Source organism: Rhinoderma darwinii, chromosome 1, assembly GCF_050947455.1.
Source record: "Rhinoderma darwinii isolate aRhiDar2 chromosome 1, aRhiDar2.hap1, whole genome shotgun sequence".
Taxonomy (NCBI): Eukaryota; Metazoa; Chordata; class Amphibia; order Anura; family Rhinodermatidae; genus Rhinoderma; species Rhinoderma darwinii.
The window spans coordinates 76,433,588-76,458,095 of NC_134687.1; the positions used below are offsets into that span (position 1 = coordinate 76,433,588).

The 24,508-nt window shown below is 44.0% G+C and overlaps 1 protein-coding gene across 1 annotated transcript; it reads left to right on the top strand.

Annotated features, from left to right (window-relative positions):
• Window positions 1-345: 345 nt before the first annotated feature.
• TMEM165 (transmembrane protein 165) lies at window positions 346-23,685 on the top strand. The gene is made up of 6 exons (XM_075859802.1): window positions 346-787; window positions 10,483-10,708; window positions 14,485-14,660; window positions 19,173-19,355; window positions 19,959-20,064; window positions 22,813-23,685. The coding sequence occupies exons 1-6, from the start codon at window positions 623-625 to the stop codon at window positions 22,887-22,889; spliced, it is 933 nt and encodes a 310-aa protein (XP_075715917.1). The 5' UTR covers window positions 346-622; the 3' UTR covers window positions 22,890-23,685.
• Window positions 23,686-24,508: the final 823 nt, after the last annotated feature.

Consider the following 24,508-nt stretch of genomic DNA (forward strand, 5'->3'; position numbering starts at 1 on the left):
GTGGCCATTGATAGCTATTCATTATCACGTTAACCTGTTTTCTGGCGTTTACCAGACCAGATCACTAGGGGCACTAGAGTTCCTGTATCTATTCCATAACTGTCCACTAGGGGGATACAAGAGCCCTGCTGCTGGACTGGGCACTGTTGACTGAGTGCAGTCTCGCATTTCTCGTGTAAAGAAACAGGACTATCGATCCTTCCCGCTTGCCATAGCACGGTCACGTTTGTATGTGTGTTCCATGGATATTTTTTTTTCTCTGAACGCTAGATGAAGAAAAGACTAATCTTGTGTTGTCTGCTTATTGGCAGCCATTTTATTGTAGCACCTAATAGTCTAAATTCCTTCAAGAAAATGGCGTCTCTTTTTATTAGCCGGATATTCCCTCTAATGTACCGATTACGCGCTTCCTCCAGAGTCCATATGTCACTGTCTCTGACCAATCGGCCGGGGGTAAGTTGAGCTCGTCGTCTCAGCGGGAGCGATTAGATCTGCAGCTGACGATGGCAAAGGGGCGGGCTCTGTGAGGAGACGGAGAACCGGTTGGACGGGGAACGTCGTCCGCTAAACTCAGTAATACCGCACTCCCTCCCTCCTTGCCTGCCCCACACCGACCGTCTCCATGGAGATCCCGCAGCGGGGGAGCTGGAAGACGGCTCTGCTGATCATCGGCCTCTGTGCGCTGCAGCTACCCGGCCTGGTCCTGACCATCCAGGAAGATGACGGGACACACCGCAACAGGGAGCCCCCGCTGCCCCAGAGACCCGAGGTGATGGCCCGGGCAGAGGTGAGAGCGCCGCCCTATGTGCGGGTGGTGTGTACAATCGCTGCATGTTATATACTGTTGGCTGTAGAAAGGATGCAACTTTTTGTTTTATATATATTTTAACTTTGAATTTTTTGGGAGACAAATGTGACCTATTCATAGCTTATAACCATAGTCCCATACTTGCCAACGGTCCCGAATTTACAGAGACAGTCCTGGCAAGTTACTGTCTCGGGACTTGTGCAACTGCTACATTCAATTGTATCTGCGTCCTCAGGATGCAGATACAATTTAATACTACGGCAGAGCAGGAAACTATCCAATTTCTGCTCTGCCATTCTGTCCTCCTGGAGCATCGGAATCCCTGGCCAAAGTGTTGCCGATACCCTGGCCAGAGATTCCGCATAACCCCTGACTTGACTGTCCATATAAGGGCAGTGACGTCAGGGGCACCTCCTACAGCGAAATCCCTGACCAGAGTGACGGCAACGCTCTGGCTGGGGATTCCCTTCCTAGATGGAGCCACAATGGCTCCATCTAAAGGGGGGAGTATGTGGCACTATCTACAGCAAGGGTCTCAAAAACGTGGGCTGCATGCTGCCCTGAGACTCATCTACAGTGCGCAGGGCACCATAGCTTTCTCGGGAGAGGAGCGAGCAGTATGAAGGAGGAGCGCGCCGGCGCTTCTTCATGCCATCGCACAGCCTCTATAGGTAGGTCGTGCCACACACCACCCACCCTGTTGACAGCGCTACACTCTCCCTCCCTGTGGATGGCTCTATTGGGGCTCGTCCTAGGAGTGGAATCCCCAGCCAGAGCATTGCCGACTCTTTGGCTGGGGATTCCTCTGCTGGAGGAGCCCCTGAAGTCACTGTCCATATATAGACAGTAGGGTTGCACGATGCATCGAAACTTCGATACCGTGCACCCTCAAACGGTTCAATGCCGTTAATTCCTGTATTTCTATACTAAGCTGTGTGGCCGCACAGCTAAGTATAGTAACAGATTAATGTTTAGAGCGGGGCTGCTGGTGTGTAATACAGCCATTGCCCCACTCGTGTGTGTGTGTGTGGTCAACATGAGGTGATGCGACCAGCGCTTCTCTAATGATTGCCGGCACTGAAGACGCAACATGGCGGGCGCACTGCAAAATGCCTTCGCCTCCCGTTGAAATCAATGGGAGGCATTTTCGGACATTTTTTGGCGCGTTTTCCGATGTGGTTTCCGCGTCAAAAAACTATTTGAGAACTGACCCCTAGTGGTGCGGAATTAAAATCCAAAGTAGGAACAAGATCTACATAGTGAGGCCCCATGCAAACAACCGTATTTTCATCTATCCCGAAATACTGTCCGTAAATACGGATCTGTAGGCATCCGTATTTCATTCGTATATACGGAAGGGTGGCCATAAATACGGTCCGTATTGCATACGTATTCCATCCGTATATACGGATCCATAAAAAAAAGAAAAGGGAGAATGCAAATGTTCTCAGTATGTTGCATAGCAACGCTTCCGTAGATACGGACGGTTTACAGATATCCGTATAACGTCCTTATTTACGGACGCTCCCATAGCCTTGGGCTCCATGCACATGACAGTATTTTTCATCAGTAATTACAGACCGTACTATTACCCATTCTATTGGCCATGGACACCATTCAGTATTTTTCCGTGTCCGTGCTGAAAAAATGATAGAACCTGTCCTATAAGTATCAGTAATTACAGCAAGGACTCCCCCATAGAAGTCTATGGGAGCTTCCGTAAATATGGACGGCTAGTGATGTGCGTCCGTAAACCGTCCGTATTCACAGATGTGTTGCTGGGCAACATGTTGTTTACATCATTTGCAACCTCCCTCTTTTTGTATGGAAGGAATCAGGATGCGATACGGGTACCTACGGATCTGTATTTACGGACAGTATTTTGGGATAGATGAAAGTACTGTGGTGTGCATGAGCCTTACATTGTGTAATACGTGGAGGCCTTTGTTTCTTCAGACTCGGAGCCGTTCTACTTCCACATTCCTAGGGCTCTTAATGTTCTGATAATTTGTTGGCATAACTCTGTGTACCATGAAATTGCAGTGAGAGTTGCTCATAAACCACCGGCATTAATAAAGAGCCTCTGCGGTGACCGGCACAGATCTGTCTCCTGAATGCTCCATGCTGGTGTTATAGGCACCGCTGCTGGTGTTATAGGCACCGCTGCTGGTGTTATAGGCACCGCTGCTGGTGTTATAGGCACCGCTGCTGGTGTTATAGGCACCGCTGCTGGTGTTATAGGCACCGCTGCTGGTGTTATAGGCACCGCTGGACGCTTACGTTTCAAACACACAATGCATTTGGCGCCAGAAAAAGACCTGATATACACCGATCTGCTACGTCATTAAAACCACCCCATGCTGCCATTCTAGCTCTGACCCATCGAGGCATGGACTCCACAAGACTTCTGAAGGTGTCCTGTGATATCTGGCACAAAGATGTAAGCAGGAGATCCTTAAAGTCCGGTGAGGTGCGGCCTCTATGGATCGGACTTGTTTTTCCAGCACGGCGACACCTTGAACTCTTTGTCAGGTTCCTCAAACCATTCCTGAATATATTTTGCATTGTGGCAGGGTACAGTATAATACTGAAAGAGGTCGCTGCTATTAGGGAATACCATTGCCATGAAGGGTGTACTTGGTCTGCAACAATGTTTAGGTAGCTGATACATGGTCAGAGTATCATCCACATAAATGCCAGGACCCAAGGGAAGAGAATGGGCACCCTGACTGGTATGTGGCTGCGCAGCTCCAAAGGTAACAAGATGGGTTGCATTGTGTGTTCTGACGTTTTTCTATCATCGCTCGCATTATCTTTTTAGCAATTTCGTACTACAGTCGCTCTTCTGTGGAATCGGACCAGACAGACCAGCCTTAGTTTCCCATGTGCATCAATGAGCCTTGGTCACCCATAATCCTGACTCAGGTTCACCGATTGTCCTTCCTTGGAGCACTTTTTGTAGGTACTAACCATACCTACCACGAACACCCCACAAGACCTGCTGTTTCGGAGATGTTCTGACCCAGTCGTTTAGTCATCACAATTTGTCCCTTGTGAGAGTCGCTCAGATTCTTACACTTGCCCATTTTTCTGGCTTCCAACACATCAACTTCAAGAACTGTCTGATCTCGTGCTACCTAATATATTCCCCCTTCTGACCAGCGTCATTGTAACTAAATAATCAATGTTATTCCCTTCACTAGTCGGTGGTTTTAATGATATAGCTGAACGGTGTTTATAGGACAGTCAAGTTAATAATCCATTGCCGGACACTTAGAAGAGCGGCTGATAACAGAAGAGGGTACACTCCGCAAAGGCAAATAGAATATGAATCCTACGTTCTGTACTTAGCACCTGAATATTTCTAGCTCTTTCACAGTACAGTCCTTCAGTGCCAACATTATGAAACGTAAGGGTGCCCACATAAGTAGCAGATTTTTTTGGGCAGCTCGGTGGTCAGCACTGTTGCCTTTTAGCGCTGGGGTCCTGAATTCAAAATCCAACCAAGAACTCTGTTCTCCCTGGGTCTTTGTGGGTTTCCTCCGGGCACTTCGTTTCCTCCCACTCCCCAAAAAAATACAGAGCAGGAACGTAGATTGTGAGCCCCACTGGGGACATCTGTACAGTGCTCTAACAGAAATAAATATATATTTTTTTAAATCTCCAACTTGCCTGTACAGTCTTCTGCTGCAGATTTTCTGCTCGCAAATCTGGACGAAAGAATCTGCAAAAAAATCTGCTACGGGTTCGGGGGAAGACACGGCAGTGCTGGTCTATAGATTGGCATTTTTTGGTTTCCTGCTGTTAGGGCATTCTTTAGATGACTTCTTAGTGGGCACTCAAATATGTTTAGGGTTGTTACCTAGCAACATGTTCTGTAGAATGTGGATGACAATTCTGAGCTGTCTGACTCTGTGTTTTGGGGGGGGGGGGGGGGTTCCCAACTTCATACGTATGTCAGATCCACAAGTTGTGCCATAAATGCCTCATTATGTTGGGGTCTCTGGAGAGGACCACACACATGCGACACCAGCAGCTCTTCTTTTGATTTCCTCTGAGCTAATCCAAGTGTGCATGTTTATGGGGGTGGGTGTATGGCGGCTTTATGGGGTTCTCTCACTATAGCACGCTATAGTGCTGTATATTGCAAAACTTGCTATTAGCTGGTGGTCTGACTGCGGAGACTACATTTGAAGGGCTGCATCCGTTTTACTTGGCAGAGGAAGAATCTGAAGCAACCACTGTTCTTTACTATTTATTTTTTTTTGGTTCTGGTATTTGGACTCTCAACAATCCGCATAATTATTAGATATCCCAGTGATATGCCATAACTTCATGAGACTGCTCCAGTGCCTCTATCCCGCACTCTAGAAGTTCTGACCATTTTTTTTTTGCGTGATATTTTGTTTTCTGCTGGCTATTTGCTTGGTGCATGCTTTTATGATGCCCCCCCCCCCAATCATGTATAAGGACCAGCTGTAATTTATTCAATATGGCGGTGCTAGTAGCCGGTTTAATCACTATCCTCAGACAATGAATAAACGAGAGATACGGATGGAAATTTTCGTGTTATTTAGGAATTGCAGTATTACTATTTGATATGTGGTATGTTTGTGTCATGACCTCCTAACTGAATGTCCCTGGTTATACTGGTCATTGAAGTGCTAGACGTTTCTTCATCACTACATTTCATGCCAAGTTTGATTACAGCTCTCCACTGTTTACTCGGTCTGTATCTTCTACAAGTTTAACAGGATAACGGCTTCAAAATTCATGTCAACCCCCCCTTTTCATTAATCTGATTAACTAAAGGTAAAAGCCTGTACCCCCATCGATCAGCAGAAAGAAGGGGCTGCAGCCCCGTCATGGCAGTGCCAACCACAGTGCACTCAATGAACATGGCAGCAGCCCCTTCACTGCAGTGCCATCCACCGCGATCTTGATTAGTAGTCCTGCAGTGCCAACCACCGCATACTCGTAGAGAAGAGCTGCAGCCCCTTCACTGTAGTGCCAACCACCGCGCTCTTGATTAGTAGTTCTGCAGCCCCTTTACTGGAGTGCCAACCACCGCGCTCTTGATTAGTAGTTCTGCAGCCCCTTTACTGGAGTGCCAACCACCGCGCTCTTGATTAGTAGTTCTGCAGCCCCTTTACTGGAGTGCCAACCACCGCGCTCTTGATTAGTAGTGCTGCAGCCCCTTCACTGTAGTGCCAACCACCGCGCTCTTGATTAGTAGTTCTGCAGCCCCTTCACTGTAGTGCCAACCACCGCGCTCTTGATTAGTAGTTCTGCAGACCCTTCACTGTAGTGCCAACCACCGCGCTCTTGATTAGTAGTGCTGCAGCCCCTTTACTGTAGTGCCAACCATCCCACACATAGTTATAGCAGGTTGGGACCCCAAATAGGATGGGAGATTTCTTCTTTTCCTCGCTGCTAGTCTGTACTGGTCTTGTGTATTATGGCTGCAACAGACCGGTACCTCCACAGTTCTACTAAATCAAACGTAGATCATCATAAAACCCTATAGTGATAGAAGTTTGGTTCGGTAGAAATTTAATATAAATATAATTGACACATTTTTTAATGTAAGTGCTGGACCAATTCCAGGAGCCAAATCCAGTCTACCTAGAAATTGCAACTTCTTTTTTTTCTAATGTACAGTATTTCATCCATCCCTGGTATAGATGGTAACTAAACAGATCTTTGGAAAAATTTGAGTGACTGCTTACCATTAGATGGTGGTCTACTCGCACATAGTCCACTTCTCATCAGAACGCCCAGCTAGTAAAAGTAGTAAAAACGCCCCGATGTACGCACATAATACACACCCACTTGGACTTTTACTGTAAACACGCCCAGTTGGACTTTTGCAAGCCTCATTTGCATAAATACAAAAATGGTCATAACTTGGCCAAAAATGCTCGTTTTTAAAAAATAAAAACGTTACTGTAATCTACATTGCAGCGCCGATCTGCTGCAATAGGACATAGGGGTTGCAAAACCTGGTGACAGAGCCTCTTTAAAGAGGCTCTGTCACCAGATTCTCAAATCCCTATCTCCTATTGCATGTGATCGGCGCTGCAATGTAGATTACAGTAAAGTTTTTGTTTTTTTTTAAACGATCATTTTTGGCCAAGTTATGAGCAATTTTATATTTATGCAAATGAGCTTTGAAATGGACAACTGGGTGTGTTTTCTCTTATTTCCAACTGGGCGTGTATTGTGTGTAACCTCTGGGCGTGTTTACTTGTTTTACTAGCTGGGCGTTGTGAATAGAAGTGTATGACGCTGACCAATCAGCATCATACACTTCTCATCGTTCCCACCCAGCTTCTTTCACAGCAGACAGCGTGACGTCACCCACAGGTCCTTCAACCTCGGCGTCGGGAGTTGTAGTATTACAACTGATGGAGTAGCGAAGGTTGCTTTCCCCTGATCTAGGATATATTATAAATGCTTTATAGAGTATATGTCCGACTAATTGGGAGTCTATGGTTTTGAATGACATCTTGAAGCATACGGGGGGGGGGGGGGGGGGGTGTGTTGAAATGAAGTGAGCTACACTACATATGGTAATGACCATGAGGCGGCACTCTACCCCGACTCTATTAAAAAAAGATCATGCGGGTCGATTGAGGACTAAACACAGTGCCGCTCCTGTCCATGTCAGGTGATCATCTCAGTGTGACTAAGCTGCAATACCAGACACCACCCATGCACAGGAGAGGCGCTGTTTCTGAATGAAAGCAGTCATGTTTTTGGAAACCTCAAAACCCCCTTAACATATGCTGCCACCTTCCCGTCAGCCCCGTTCTGAAATTAAGGATTGACATCCTGATTTAAAGCGCTCTCTACTACTCTGATCTGAGTGGCTTCAATAAGAGAATACAGGTACAAAAAATATGGCTGCAATCTCGGCTCCCACGGGGCTCTCCACAACTCTGAATGGCCACTCGACATTTAAAAATTGGCATGTATAGCATCACTATATAACTAAGTAGATTTGCTCTGCAGGACCCTAGAAAAGCTGGGTGACCGCTGTAATGTGGGTCGTGTTGGGTATTTTTCATTTTCCCCTTATGACTTGGCCTTACAGACAGACAATCTGCGGGGCTGAGATCTGATGATGGATTTGCAAAATATGAAACCACATCTGAGGTAAATGGATTTTCCATATAAAGTAACAGTAAATGCGCCTTTACCTGCTCGCTGCGCGTCTGCGAACGTGGATTTAATGGCTCCCGCTGCAAGACAGGAGATGTGTAAAAATTGTGGAGGAACCTCATTATTGTCTCATAATGAGACCTGGGCATTACTGCAGAATATACTGGGGTGGCTTGGGCGGGTCTTGTTGACCAGTAAGACCTAATGGAGGGCTTTTTGACAATACCCATATTTAGGATGAGCCCCAATTTTTTTTTTTTAATTCCTGCAAATTGGTGGGCGTCCAATCTCTGGCATGGGTGGATGAAGGTTTCTGCCTTATATATTGAGTGGCATATAAATTAGTTTCGTGTACAATCTGATTTAGGATGTCGTCCGTTATAAATAAATGGAAGTAATCCATTTGGACAAAATTTGTATTGTCCACGGTTATGCCAGGAGTGGCAGTAAATCCGTGGATTCTAGGCCCAAAAGACGGGGCAGGTGCCCATACAAGAGCCTGGACTGGAGGGACCAGGCTGTCCCGCGCTACTTGGCCCTGCGCTTTCATGTTCTGCAGTTTCAACTGCATCAGGGACAACGTCCCCTGAAGATGAACCTGAAGTGACGCTGTCATCGTCACTGCCTAAAACAGGTTCCATCTCTGATGCGGTCTCCGACTCAGACCACAGCATGGCGTATGCCTCCTCGGCGCTAAACAACTTCCTCGCCATAACGTAACTAACACTAACACTAACTAAACAATTTTTTTTTTTTATATAACACACAAACTAACTGGTATATATATCTACACTACCGCTAACAAAAAAATAAACCGCTATTGCTATATATATTATATATATGTGGATATATATATATAATTATATACTCCCTACCTGCCTATTCTAATAGAATAAAAGATAGAAAGGTAGATAGATAGAAAAAAAGATAGATGGATAGATAGATTGTATAGATAGATAGAAATCTATCTATACAGAGAATGTTTTAGAGTGTAACTGCATTTTTTTTCACTGTATTCTTCTGGCAGAAATTCTCTCGAGTCTCTTCTTCTCCTCAAACTGAAACCATGTTTGAGGAGAAGAAAAGAGGCAGGAGATTTACTGCCAGAAAAGTCAAAATAAAACAAATGTGGTCGCTGTGATAGGTTTTCACAGCGACCACATGTTCAGGACCATCAGATTGGTCCCTGATACTCTGCCCAGTGCCCAGAGCTGTTGGTAACAGCGTGGGCACAGGGCTGTGTGCACGCGATCGCGCGTGCACACTGAAGTGCTGCCGTAATTAGTCTATACGGCGGACTTCAGAGACCCTGACCGCTGGCCGTAAAAACACACCTGTTAAGGAGGTTTTTGAGGTTTCCAAAAACATGACTGCTTTCATTCAGAAACTGCGCCTCTCCTGTGCATGGGTGGTGTCTGGTATTGCAGCTTAGTCACACTGAGATGATCACCTGACATGGACAGGAGCGGCGCTGTGTTTAGTCCTCAATCGACTCGCATGATCTTTTTTTAATAGAATCGGGGTAGGGTGCCGCCTCATGGTCATTACCATATGTAGTGTAGCTCACATCATTTCAAAAACCCTACCCCCGTATGCTCCAAGATGTCATTCAAAACCATAGACTCCCAATTAGTCGGACATATACTCTATAAAGCATTTATAATATATCCTAGATCAGGGGAAAGCAACCTTCGCTACTCCATCAGTTGTAATACTACAACTCCCGACGACAAGGTTGAAGGACCTGTGGGTGACGTCACGCTGTCTGCTGTGAAAGAAGCTGGGTGGGAACGATGAGAAGTGGATGATGCTGATTGGTCAGCGTCATACACTTCTATTCACAACGCCCAGCTAGTAAAACAAGTAAACACGCCCAGATGTTACAAACACAATACACGCCCACTTGGAAATAAGAGAAAACACGCCCAGTTGTCAATTTCAAAGCTCATTTGCATAAATATAAAATAGCTAATAACTTGGCCAAAAATGATCGTTTTAAAAAAAACCCAAAAAAAACGTTACCGTTATCTACATTGCAGCGCCGATCACATGCAATAGGAGATAGGGGTTTGAGAATCTGGTGACAAAGCCTCTTTAATTCTTATTGTTGGGTTTGAATGGCCTAGTGCTTCACTGGCAAAGCAAATCGAATATCCAGAGGCACAAGTACAAAGCTTTGTCCGGAAAATGTCTTATTTCTCATCTGTTGACATTGTCACATGGGAAATATCTGAGCTCTTCTGCATGACCCATTCAACTGCTATAGAGACGGTACGTCTGTGTGCTTGATTTCATGTACCAGTTGTGCTGATATCAATCGTACAGCTATTTAGAAGGGGTTCACATACTTTCTGCCATGTAGTGTTTGTGTGGAATAGGTTTTATTGCTGATGGATTGAACTGTAGTGCTAAGAAATGTGAAAATGACTGTGTGAACTTGGTTTATCATAAATCTGATTTACAACCTGTTCTTATAAGTTACTTGTTTGTTTTTTTTCTTCATTCTACAGAAGATCCCCAGTCCACCACCTGCGGTACATGTTGGGAATGTAGACTTCAGCTCCTCTGCCAACCTGGGGTTCATCCATGCCTTTGTGGCAGCCATATCCGTGATCATTGTGTCAGAGCTCGGAGATAAGACCTTCTTTATAGCTGCCATAATGGCAATGCGCTATAACCGCCTGACTGTCCTCGCTGGAGCAATGCTTGCCTTAGGGCTGATGACTTGTTTATCAGGTAAATTACCCCCCTCCTTTTTGCATAATTTATTTTATTGGCTTGTGTTTCCGCTCACAGTTGTGCTTTTGTTTGCTTTTACGTTGTTCACACCAACATAAAGCTGTCTGTATGCAAGACCTCAATGTAATGTTACTAAAGGGGGTTTTACACAGGACGATTATCGGGCAGACGAGCGTTAATATAACAGGGCAGCGATCAGCAGATGAACGAGCAAACACTCGATCATCTGCTGGTCGTATAGTTTTAAAAAAGTATTAAGATTATGGTTGTCGGCAGCACATCTCCCTGTGTAAACAAGGAGACGCGCTGCTGACATGATGATAATGGATGGGGACGAACGATCAGAGTAACGAGCGCTCATCCCCGGCCATAGCTCCGTGGAACAGGAGAAAACCAGCGCCGATCAACGATGTCTCGTTGATCGGCGCTCCCTGCACCGGCCAAGTGTCGGCCGGTGTAAAAGGGCCTTTAGGGTCCTTTAACACCGGCTCATTTTGACCGTAACAACGAGACCGATCAACGAGACAGCTCATTGAGCGGCGCTGGTTTGCTCCTTTTACAAGGAGCTATGGATGGGGATGAGCGCTCGTTACTCCGATCGCTCGTCCCCATACATTACCATCATGTCGGCAGCACTTCTCTCTCTTTACACACACAAATGTGCTGCCGACAATGATCTTTTGTGCTGCAGCGTTTGCTCGTTCATTGGCTATTTGTTGCCCTGTTTACACAGGGCAGTGATGGAGGACGAGCGTTCTGTTAACGCTCGTTTGCCCGATAATTGGCCTGTGTAAAAGGGCCCTAAAAGTGAGGCTGTTCAATATGACCAATCCCTTCTCACACTGTCCTTGGGTCGTAATCCTCAGGTCAAATTCTATTTCATATCTGGTATTTATTTCTGTTTTATCTCTTTGGGTAAGTTGTCGACCATAGCTACTTTTGCAGTGGTTTTTTTTCCCCAGCTTTTTAGACTTCTCCAGGGCAAATCTGTCGAGTCTTGTTGGGATATTGGAGTGGGGAATGCTCTGCTACAATTTGAGTTCATAACTAGGAAAGCTGGGGGACAACCCCTGAGGGAGCTGTAACGGTGCCAGATTTCCCTAGCAATGAATAAAATCTAAAAACAACTTGACAGAAGAATACAATGAAATGGCTTATGATTTTTTTAGTGCAAAATTAACCCATACTTTAGCTGGGTTTTCATGTCGCTGCACAAAAAAAACAAACACATTTTTACCGCGACGTGTCAACCCCGCCTTATGGTTGTAGCAGTTGTCACTTTTCAAAGTGATCGTCCCTATTTTCCACCCATTTACATTACAGCCTAACCATAGCCTTACTACAGAAGCTTTAACTTGGGCTCGGCAGCCAATGCTACTGGCTTCTAACTTTTGGGATTATTTCCTAAAAAAAATTTTTTGGAGCCACTGTAGAAGCCGACTTGCGTCCTCAGTATTTTGTCCGCCCCTGCCCTAACTACCCTTCTAAACAACTGTGAGTATTTCTGTCCATCTTTCACTGCTCATCACAATTGCCAGTGTTTACCCAGAGGGTAAATCCCCAATCTATGCCAGTGATCCCCAATCTATGACTCTCCAGCTATTTCAGAACTACAACTCCCATCATGCCCTGACAGCCACATGCTGAGAGTTGTAGTTTTGCACCAGCTGGAGAGCCACAGGTTGGGAATTCTATGATTATATCATTATGGATGCTTGATAAAATGAGGCACTGTGTGCACTACACTTACTTTCTGCTCCGTGGACATGAATGGTTGAACAGAGATATATCCATCAAGTTCTGATGCCAGCATTAGATGTGATGGGAAAACCTGATCAATATGCAATATAATGTTTAATACATGCTAGTGATTATAACGAGAGAACCAAATACTATTTAACCCTTCCTGCGTCTACTGCTCATGAAGTTTTACTTCTTCATCGCTCAATAGTTAAGGTATTCCATATATACCGATACATTTCATAAGGCGTGAGGGCATGATATAAAGGGACCAGTCTGCTAGAAATAAAATCCAATTATCTAGTACATGACCGTTTACAGAACTGTGAGATTTTTAATATTCTTGGATTTATGGCGAAAATTCTGTTGCGAATTCCGCTGCAAATCTGCATGCGTAACCTGCAGGATTTTGTTGAGAATTTCACCCTATGCATTGCAAAGGGTGAAAATCCGCAATCTAAATAGACAAATCTGCACCGCGGGTCAATTTCCATGCAAAACTTTTTTCCCCCGTGTGTGTGTGGATGAGATTTGTTAAGACGTCATCCGCTTTGCTGCTACTGTAACACGTTGTAGAATTTCTTCCCACAAATACGGACAGATAATCCATTTTATACAGAAAATAATCTGGGGCGTGTGGATGACATTGGCTTACATTTCTGTACTGTAATCCGCTGTGGATTTTCCGTGCGCACAGAGAATCCGCAGTGTTTGTCTTTTGTGCAGGGAGCCTTTGTGTTACATTACTCCAAACATGCTGCTGCAGAACCTCTTTTGAATCCCCCCTCTCCATGGTTTGCAGCGGTTGTGTGTATTGCAATGCCTGTGATCTCAGAGATGGGCTCAGACGATTTCTATCAGCTCAGTATACAGTATTCGGCCATATATAACAAGAGGTTGTTTTAAAGAGGCTCTGTCACCAGATTTTGCAACCCCTATCTGCTATTGCAGCAGATAGGCGCTGCAATGTAGATTACAGTAACGTTTTTATTTTTAAAAAACGAGCATTTTTGGCCAAGTTATGACCATTTTTGTAGTTATGCAAATGAGGCTTGCAAAAGTCCAAGTGGGCGTGTTTAAAAGTACAACTGGGCGTGTATTATGTGCGTACATCGGGGCGTTTTTACTACTTTTACTAGCTGGGCGTTCTGATGAGAAGTGTCATCCACTTCTCTTCAGAACGCCCAGCTTCTGGCAGTGCAGATCTGTGACGTCACTCACAGGTCCTGCATCGTGTCGGCACCAGAGGCTACAGTTGATTCTGCAGCAGCATCAGCGTTTGCAGGTAAGTAGCTACATCGACTTACCTGCAAACGCCGATGCTGCTGCAGAATCATCTGTAGCCTCTGGTGCCGATGTGTCCTCGCTCGTCTGACACGATGCAGGACCTGTGAGTGACGTCACAGCGTGATCTCTCGAGAACACGCTGTGTCTGCACTGCCAGAAGCTGGGCGTTCTGAAGAGAAGTGGATGATACTTCTCATCAGAACGCCCAGCTAGTAAAAGTAGTAAAAACGCCCCGATGTACGCACATAATACACGCCCAGTTGGACTTTTACTTTTAAACACGCCCACTTGGACTTTTGCAAGCCTCATTTGCATAAATACAAAAATGGTCATAACTTGGCCAAAAATGCTCGTTTTTTAAAAATAAAAACGTTACTGTAATCTACATTGCAGCGCCGATCTGCTGCAATAGCAGATAGGGGTTGCAAAATCTGGTGACAGAGCCTCTTTAACCTGATTACCCCAAAATCTTACTATAGAATAAAGTGACCTACACCGTACTGAAAATAACAAATGTAACTTTCATGCCGGATCCTTTTAGTTTTATCCAATTTTGCGTAGCGCTCCTGTCCTTGCCTATACAGCCTCGCTGCCTCACAGGTGGAAGTGCAGGAAAATTATATGTGTCCGTCTAGTGACCCTAAACAATGGCGACTTCTCTACACGGACACAGTGAAACACTGCTCGGTTGTGATGCTCCAAACTGTATGACTACATTACTGCTGTCCCCTTGTTCCTGTCCTCAGTGTTATTTGGATATGCCACCACCGTGATCCCCAGGGTTTACACCTATTATGTATCAACCGCTCTCTTTGCAATATTCGGTATTCGGATGTTACGGGAAGGGTTAAAGATGAGTCCAGATGAAGGTCAGGAGGAGTTGGAGGAAGTTCAAGCTGAAATCAAAAGAAAAGATGAAGAGGTATTTTTGAAACCCAGGACTGTGTTGTATTTTTAGGCCTTATTCACACGAGCGTATTTCATGTTTGTGTTACGCGCGTTAAAACAACGGACGTCACACGGACCTATGCAATTCAATGGGACCATTCAGATATTGTGATTTTCACGCACCGTGTGTCCACTGCGTGAAACTCACTGCATGTCCTATACTTGTGTGTTTTTTGCGCATCACGCACCTATTGAAGTCAGTGGCTGTGAATATCACGGACAGCACACGGACGCACATCCATGTGCTGTCCAGGATTCACGCAACAGTTGCTAAAGAAATGATGAGAAAAAGAAAAACACCTCCTTCAGTTGTTTTTTTTGCTGATGTAAAAAAAATTGTGACGTACGGATTACATTCGCGCGTAAAAACGCAGGCACGCACCGTACTCGGCTGTCACACGGAACGGCAATGCATGAAAACCGCACCCAAAATTGACACGTTCGTGTGAATAAGGCCTCGGGTTGTGGTGGTAAAGGGAAACCTCGTCCTGTTCTCAAATGTTTTTGTTCATTGTTCCGTTGTCCCTTATTACTGTGTGGATTATTTGCTTTTAGTCATAAATGAAGAGGTGATGATCGGCATCTCTAAATGTTCGTAACGTGGCTCGGTGTCGTGGGAAATGTATAACTTCATGTCTCCCGCCAGACGTGACAAAAGTCGTCGTCAGCCGTCTTGTTTCTATCGCAGCAGATGCAATGTATTGGGCTTTTGTTTGGCAACAAAGGACTCTGCTTGTGGGGGACATCATCGGATCTCCAGGCCCTTTATAGAAATCTGGCCTTGTCATCCACATTGAAATGAAGCCCGGTTTTTATACCTGCGGTCAAGAGATGCAGCCCTGGCTGCCAGGGAAAGCAAGATATTGGGCACCAGCTGGATGACTTCATCTTGCTGCTGGAATTTTTCTTTAAAGAGGCTCTGTCACCACATTATAAGTGCCCTATATTGTACATAATGTGATCGGCGCTGTAATGTAGATTACAGCAGTGTTTTTTTATTTAGAAAAACGATCATTTTTGACACAGTTATGACCTAATGAGTTTCTCAATGGCCAACTGCTATACAATAGCTATATCGCTATCTGCAGTGTAACTGAATGGAGAGAAGTGTATGACGCTGATTGGTCAGTGATTGGTCAGCGTCATACACTCCTCTCCACAACGCCCACTTGGTCAAAAAGTAAAACACGCCCAGTTGTCCATTAAGAAAGTCATTAGCATAAAGCTAATATAGGTCATAACTCCGTCAAAAATGATCATTTTTCTAAATAAAAAAACACTGATGTAATCTACATTACAGCGCCAATCACATTATGTACAAGATAGGGCATTTATAATGTGGTGACAGAGGCTCTGTCACCAGATTTTGCAACCCCTATGTCCTATTGCAGCAGATCGGCGCTGCAATGTAGATTACAGTAACGTTTTTTTAAAAAAAACAAACAAGCATTTTTGGCCAAGTTATGACCATTTTTATATTTATGCAAATGAGCCTTTCTTAAGTACAACTGGGCGTGTATTGTGTGTGTTACATCTGTGCGTTTTTACTTGTTTTACTAGCTGGGCGTTGTGAATGGAAGTGTATGACGCTGACGAATCAGCATAATCCACTTCTCTTCGTTACCACCCAGCTTCTGGCAGTGCACAGACACTCACTTCCTCCCACAGGAACTTCATCGCGTCGGATGAGCGAGGACACGCTGTGTGTCTGTGAACTGCCAGAAGCTGGGTGGTAACGAAGAGAAGTGGATGATGCTGATTCGTCAGCATCATACACTTCTATTCACAACGCCCAGCTAGTAAAACAAGTAAAAACGCCCAGATGTACACACACAATACACGCCCAGTTGTACATAACCTTAAACACGCCCAGTTGTACTTAAAGAGGCTCTGTCACCAGATTTTGCAACCCCTACCTGCTATTGCAGCAGATAGGCGCTGCAATGTAGATTACAGTAACGTTTTTATTTTTAAAAAACGAGCATTTTTGGCCAAGTTATGACCATTTTCGTATTTATGCAAATGAGGCTTGCAAAAGTACAACTGGGCGTGTTGAAAAGTAAAAGTACAACTGGACGTGTATTATGTGCGTACATCGGGGCGTTTTTACTACTTTTACTAGCTGGGCGTTCTGATGAGAAGTATCATCCACTTCTCTTCAGAACGCCCAGCTTCTGGCAGTGCAGATCTGTGACGTCACTCACAGGTCCTGCATCGTGTCGGCACCAGAGGCTACAGTTGATTCTGCAGCAGCATCAGCATTTGCAGGTAAGTAGCTACATCGACTTACCTGCAAACGTCGATGCTGCTGCAGAATCATCTGTAGCCTCTGGTGCCGACACGATGCAGGACCTGTGAGTGACGTCACAGATCTGCACTGCCAGAAGCTGGGCGTTCTGAAGAGAAGTGGATGATACTTCTCATCAGAAAGCCCAGCTAGTAAAAGTAGTAAACACGCCCCGATGTACGCACATAATACACGCCCAGTTGTACTTTTACTTTTCAACACGCCCAGTTGTACTTTTGCAAGCCTCATTTGCATAAATACGAAAATGGTCATAACTTGGCCAAAAATGCTAGTTTTTTAAAAATAAAAACGTTACTGTAATCTACATTGCAGCGCCGATCTGCTGCAATAGGAGATAGGGGTTTGAAAATCTGGTGACAGAGCCTCTTTAACCCGTTAGTGACCGGCCCATCGTGTTTCTACGTCGGTCACTAACGGGCCTTATTCCGATGCCATAGACTTTTTACGTCGCGGCATCGGAATAAGTTTACAGAGCAGGGAACTGTCAGATCTCCCTGCTCTCAGCTGCTAGAGGCAGCTGAGGGCTGGGAGCGTCCCTGCTCTGCCGTGTGAGATCGATATTAGTATCGATCTCACACGTTTAACCCCTCAGATGCGGTGCTCAATAGCGAGCACCGCATCTGAGTGGTTTTGCAGAGAGGGAGGGAGCTCCCTCTCTCCCCCACCGACACCCGGCGATACGATCGCCGAGTGTCTGTGTCTCTAATGGCAGCCGGGGGTCTAATAAAGGCCCCCAGGCTGCCTGGAGTGAATGCCTGCTAGATCATGCCGCAGGCATGACCTATCAGATGCCTGTCCGTGTTAAACGGACAGGCAGTAATACACTGCAATACAAAAGTATTGCAGTGTATTATAAATGCGATCGCAGAATCGCATATTATAGTCCCCTAATGGGACTAGTAAAAAAGTGAAAAAAAAGTTTAATAAAGTTAATTTTAAAAAAAATGTGAAAAAAAATGAAAAACCCAGCTTTTCCCCTTACAAAATGCTTTACTATTAAAAAAACAAAATAAAGTTAAAAAGTTACACATATTTGGTATCGCCGCGTCCGTAACGACCCGAACTATAAATCTATTACATTATTTAACCCGCACGGTGAACGCCGTAAAAAAAATAATAAAAAACTATGGAAAAATTGCTGTTTTCTGTGAATACTGACTTTAAAAAAAATGTAATAAAAAGTGATCAAAAAGTCGCATCTACTCCAAAATGGTACCAATAAAAACTACAAGTCGTCCCGCAAAAAAAAAGCCCTCATATGACCGCATCGGCGAAAAATAAAAACGTTACGGCTCTTCAAATATGGAGACACAAAAACAAATAATTTTGAAAAAAAAGCGTTTTTACTGTGTAAAAGTAGTACAACATACAAAAACTATACAAATTTGGTATCGTTGCAATCGTAACAACCCGCTGAATAAAGTTATTGTGTTATTTATACCACACGGTAAACGGCGTAGATTTAGGACGCAAAAAAGAGTGGCGAAATTTCTGATTTTTTTTCTATTCCCCCCCCCAAAACAAAGTTAATAAAAGTTAATCAATAAATAATATGTACCTAAAAATGGTGCTATTAAAAAGTGCAACTTGTCCCGCAAAAAACAAGACCTTATACAGCTATGTCGACGCAAAAATAAGAAGGTTATAGCTCTTGGAATGCGACGATTGAAAAACGTAAAAAATAGCTTGGTCATTAAGGTCCAAAATAGGCCGGTCATTAAGGGGTTAAGATGTATATATGATCCAATGTCTACCTGTGCTCAGTGCTCCGCTCGTTCTGTCCTTATGTGTTATTGTTTCCTGACCGTTATGTTCCTGGGCTCTTGTATCTAGCTGGTTCCAGAATATAGTTAGATGGAGAAGCCATCTTTAGAAGCTATGGAACTATAATGCAGTCACATAGTCACAGATTCCTCATAGAAATAGAGGATTGTGTTTTCCTCAATCTAGCCTCCTCTCTGTGGCCAAAGTTGGCATGCAAAAATGTGCCCGTGTTACAGGCATCTGAAAGCGGCATAAGACGATAGTCATAATACTTGCTAAGCTGTACTGAAAACCTTTAGGAACCAGAAATGTTGTCAAATCTCAATAACAAATGAAACCTCCGAAGTCTGTGACACCCACCTTGTATTTTACTTTAATTTGACCGTCACTCTTTCTCCCCCCCCCCCCCCAAAGCTTCAGAGAACAAAACTCCTAAATTCATCTGGTGATTTGGAAAATGGAGTTGGGCCTTCGATTCCCAAGAAAAAATGGATGCAGTTCATCTCCCCTATTTTTGTCCAAGCTTTCACTTTGACGTTCCTGGCAGAGTGGGGGGATCGCTCACAATTAACTACTATCGTCTTGGCAGCTAGAGAGGTAAATAGTTTTATTTTCTTTGGAATACTTCTTATGGATTAGTATGTTTTTGTTTTTTTTAGAGCTGTCTGAATAACATGAGTGGAGGGCTCTGATTTGGCAAATGATGCACTTAAAAGAGGACCTGTCGCCTCTCCTGCCGTCTGTTTTAGCAAATACTTGTATTTTTTATGAAATAACAATTCTGGAGCATCTTTTCTTAGAACTCTAAATTATGTTTTTCCACTCTCATTCCTCCTGGAAATATATGACTGAATTGACAACTGGGTGTTGCCATTCACCTTATCAGAGAGGCGTGTCCCTACAGTCGGACACTGTCCAATCAGTGCTGCATGTGTCAGACTGTCTGTCACTTTGACATAAAGCACCGTCTTTGGAGCTTCACTTTTAATAGTATATTTTGGAACTTTCTTTGAGTGTTCCAGCGGAAACCTACAGGAGTGATTGCACATCCGGACCACTAGGAATATGGACTTCCTTATGAATATATAACCTGTGCGCGCTGATAAGTCTGCAGTGCAGCTACAGAGGTTTCACCATTTTCTTTATGAAGTTCACTTCTGCTAGTAAGATAAATGTTGTTTTTTTTTCTCCTTTTTATAGGACCCGTTTGGTGTTGCTGTTGGTGGTACTATAGGACATAGTCTATGCACTGGGTTAGCTGTCATTGGGGGAAGGATGATTGCACAGAAGATTTCAGTTCGAACCGGCAAGTAAACTAGTTGATTGATCATATTAAGGAGGTTGTCCCGCAAAGGATATTTTCACTAATGCACAGGATAGGTGATAAATGTCTGATTACAGGGGCCCCACCACTGTGACCCCATGGATTACTAGAACGAGGGTCCAGAGCCCCATTATACAACAGTAGTGAAGAGAATTTTCATGTGATGGCCTACGTGGGATAACCCATTAACCCCTTAGTGACCACCAATACGCCTTTTCACGGTGTTCACTAAGGTGCCTTAGGCTAGGCCGTCGCCTTCTCATGACGACCAAGTCTTAAGTCCTGCGCGGGTGTCCCGTGCAGGCTATAGCGGGTGCTCGGCTGTCTGACAGCCAGGCTCCCGCTCCAACGGTAGCGATTGAAGTTTACTTTGATCGAAGCCGTTTAGCCCCTTTAACTGCTGCGGTCAATAGCGGCCGCAACATTTAAGTTGTTTTTCAAAGGGAGGGAGCTCCCTCTGTCACCCATCGGTGGCCCGCAAATGCGATTGTGTGCCTCTGATGGGGTGCCATGGCAGCCGGGGGCTTAATAAAGGCCCTGGTTATGTGCGTATTAAGCCAGAGGCATGGCCTATTAGATTGCCTGACAGGTGGTAATGCTCTGGTATACTAAGTATACCAAAGCATTATATCTGGGATCTAAAGATCACATAGTGAAGTCCCCTATTTGGGCTAAAAAAATAACTTTAATTTAACATTAACTACTTATCAAAGATTACAGTAAAAAAATAAAACAATTTTTTCCCATAAAAAGTGGTTATATTAAGTAAAAGTGTAAAAAAGAAATAAAAGTACACATATATGGTGTGGCTGTGACCGTAATGACCAAAACAATAACGCCAACATTTAATTTAAACCGCAAGGTGAACGCCGCAATAAACAGCGGCGAAATTGCTGTTTTTTTCCATTGCCCTTCAAAAAAGTCATAATAAAAGTTAATCAATAAGTCCCATGTACCCAAAAAAATGTACCACTGAAAACTACGTCTCGTCCCGCAAACAAAAAGCCCTCGTATCACATTAACCTAAAATTAAAAAGTTATGGCCCTTGGACAGCGACAGTGCAAAAACAAATTTTAGTTCGAGTTTTTATTGTGCAATTGTAGTAAAACGTACAAAAATGAAACATATCTGGTAAAGTCGTAATCGTACTGACCCCATAGAATAAAGGTAACATGTTGTTTACGGTGAGCGGCGTGAATTTAAAACTCATGGAATTTCAGTTTTTCTTTCTATCCCCCCCCACCCAAAAAAGTTAATAAAAATGTACCCCAAAATAATGCCATTATAAACAAATCTCGCAAAAAAAAAAAATCCTCATACAGGTATGTCGACTGAAAAATAAAAAAAAAGTTAAAGCTTTTAATGCGACTAGAAAAAAAAACCCCAAAAAACTTGCCCATTGGTGCCTAATATAGGCTGCTCAAGAAGGTTAAACATTGAAAAAGTTAAACATTGAATTTGAAAAAAATAAATAAAAAATATATATTTGTCAGTCGCTTTCCAATATACTTTATAATATTAGATCAAGGGTGCAGAACTTTTTTTGGTTTGAGGGCCACATTGTCAGATTGTTCTATGTGAAGATGCTGCAATAAAAGAGAACCTTTCACGTGCCCATACATGTGCAGCATGTAATGGGGAGGGCTGCACAAACCCTGGGGCACTTTACATTTTTTTTTCCTACCCTCCTCCGTTATTTAGATATCGGTGCTGTTATATTTGGTGCCCGATATATTTAAATAATCCCCTGAACTGTCAATGGCGCGTGTAACATCACTGTGACACTGTCCACGGCCCCTTGCCATTACACACCCTATTGACCGTTCAGGGGGTTATTTAAATATTGGGCGCCATATATAACGGCGCCGATATCTAAATAATGGTGGAAACACAAGGAGAGCAGCACTTCTAGGCTCATAGCCTTATTTGTAATTCTTTGGGTGCGAGCCTTTGGACCCCGATCACCGATTCCATGTATAGAAAAACAAAGGACTCCACAGCAGATGGTTTTCAAGTGAAAAATTGCATTTTTATTCACCCATTGGCAGTGCAACGTTTCAGCCCCAGCATGGGGAACTCTTTTAGCACTAATAATGGGGGAACTCTGCTGCCACTATTAATAACGGGGGGCTTCTTCCTATAAAATGCATGTTATCCTCTGGCCTTGTTGTCCATCCCACCTCCTGATGGAAAATGGGAGCTTTCCTTCACTACGGCGGAAAGCACTCATTGGTTAATGCAGGCTTCTGTCACACAGGCCTAGCCTGAAACTGTGATAGGCACGGCTGGGTAACCAATGAGCACATTCCCTTACTACAGAGGAAAGCGCTCATTGGTTAGTACAGGTGTCTGTCGCACAGTTACAAGTTGTGTTTGTGTGACAGGCGCCGTTCAGTAACAACCGATGCACTCACTACAGAAGATTGTGCTCGTTGGTCACTGAGCGGCGCCTGTTGCAGGATGTCTGTGGGACTGGCGCCTGCATTCATTCACTGTCGTTTTCCTTTACTAGGAATGAAAGCGCTGTGAATGTCAGATACAGCTGATCAGTTGTTTCTGTTTAGCCGGGCGGGGGCCGCAAGTAGAGGCAGTGCGGGTACTGGGGGTTGTGCACCCCTGTAACCTGTTTGGGGTCAGGTCCTCTCAAGTCTTTGATAAGTGAGTGAAATTTGCAATGCAAGTCATCCAAGCAGTTCTTAACTTCTTTCCTCTGTTTTCTTCTTTTCCAGTGACCATCATCGGGGGAATAGTTTTCCTTGCTTTTGCTTTCTCCGCTTTATTTATAAGTCCGGATTCTGGTTTTTAGCAAATTTTTATTTATTTATTTTTTTTGGTTTTTTTTCTTCATAAATTCAATGTGTGGAAAGACTCCTTTTTGTACTGTAGTTGTGTATATAGTGTACAAAGGTGGAGATGAGATGTCCACTGTACAGAATCACTCAATGCAGGTGACTATTTTTCTGCTCTGCCTCTAAGCTATCGAGTAGTGACTCATATATATTTTTCTTTCTTTGTGAAGTCAGCCATATTTCCAGATGGAAGGTCAACTCTACCCTTAATATTTTAACCTATTTTCTCTTGTATTTTCTGAAGATACGGGTTAAAGGTCTACACACTTGAAAGCAGGAGGAACAGGTCTTGCCTGACCCTGCTGTTTTAGATCTTGAGATACCCGTGACTTTAAAAGAAAGTGAAGTATTTCAAAGAAGTCGTTTTCCTTGTAAACATTAGTTCTCATCCATCCCCTGAACATCTCTATCATTATTGTGCCATGAGCGGGCACGATATCTGGTATATAAAAGTTGTCAATATTTGACATGAGGTCAGGTTGGTTAACAGCAGGAAGTCCTGGCTTCTGGATGTGAAATAAATGTATAAAGACGACCCACAATGTTCTTTGTCACTATATATAGCTAATCTATTACTTCAAAAGACATAAGACTGAAACGGTTTTACTTTTAAAGGGGGTTGTATGGGATTAGAAAATCATGACTGCTTTCTTTTCTAGAAACAGCGCCACTCCTGTTCATGGGCTGTGTGTGGTATTGCAGCTCTACCCCATTTAAGTAAATGTATTAATGTGAATAAAATGTAACATTTTCTATTGTTGGTATATGCTTTAACTAGAATACTGTCTTCATAGAGCCTTGTTTCGTCTTCTGTGTTAAACCTATGATCCTAGTCTGACTAGCAGCAGCTAGAGGAACACCGTAGAAATAGGGACTTGGGCCCCATGCACACAGCCGTAATTTTGATTCGCAATTCCGGATCAAAGTACGAACCCATTCATTTCTATTGCCCATGGACACCTTCCTGTATATATACGGGAAGGTGTCCGGGCTGTAGAAAGCATCTGCAAAAATTTCCTATTTTTTTTATTTTATGGACCCTTCTCCCATACTTTATAATGGGTGCACGGCCCGCAAATGCGTGTGACTGTCTGCAGCCGGCCGTAGCCATAATCACGGACCAGGATTACGGCTGTGTGCAAATGGCCTTAAAGTGTACCTAACATCTCAGGTGACTTTTCAGAATAACGTTCGCGTGTGTGTACATGAGGAATGACACGATTCATGGCCATTATATGACTTATGTGGCATTATATAGCAGTTTTCACCTCTACAGGCTCTATCTACAATTTTCTCTGATCTAGTGGGCGGAGCCTAACTGCTATCATGTCTTCTCTGCACAGCACATAGGAGAGCAGGATTCTCCTCTTCTCTCTCTCATCTATTTATATATACAGTTGAGTCACATTATTATGACCACCAGCTAATATCCAGAGTAACCGCCATGTGCAGCACAGACAGCAAATAGACGGGCTGGGAGTGACTCAATAAGGTGCTGGTAGGTTGTCTCGGGTATCTGGGCCATGCTGACTGCAGTGCATCCAATATTTGCTGGAGGGTGTGTGGGGGAGGCTCC

Excerpts from the sequence above, each read along its gene's own strand:
- TMEM165 (XM_075859802.1), top strand. The coding sequence starts at position 623 with ATGGAGATCCCGCAGCGGGGGAGCTGGAAGACGGCTCTGCTGATCATC. Across the intron at positions 788-10,482 it reads AGGTGATGGCCCGGGCAGAG|AAGATCCCCAGTCCACCACC; the intron begins GTGAGAGCGCCG and ends TTCATTCTACAG. Across the intron at positions 19,356-19,958 it reads TCGTCTTGGCAGCTAGAGAG|GACCCGTTTGGTGTTGCTGT; the intron begins GTAAATAGTTTT and ends TCCTTTTTATAG.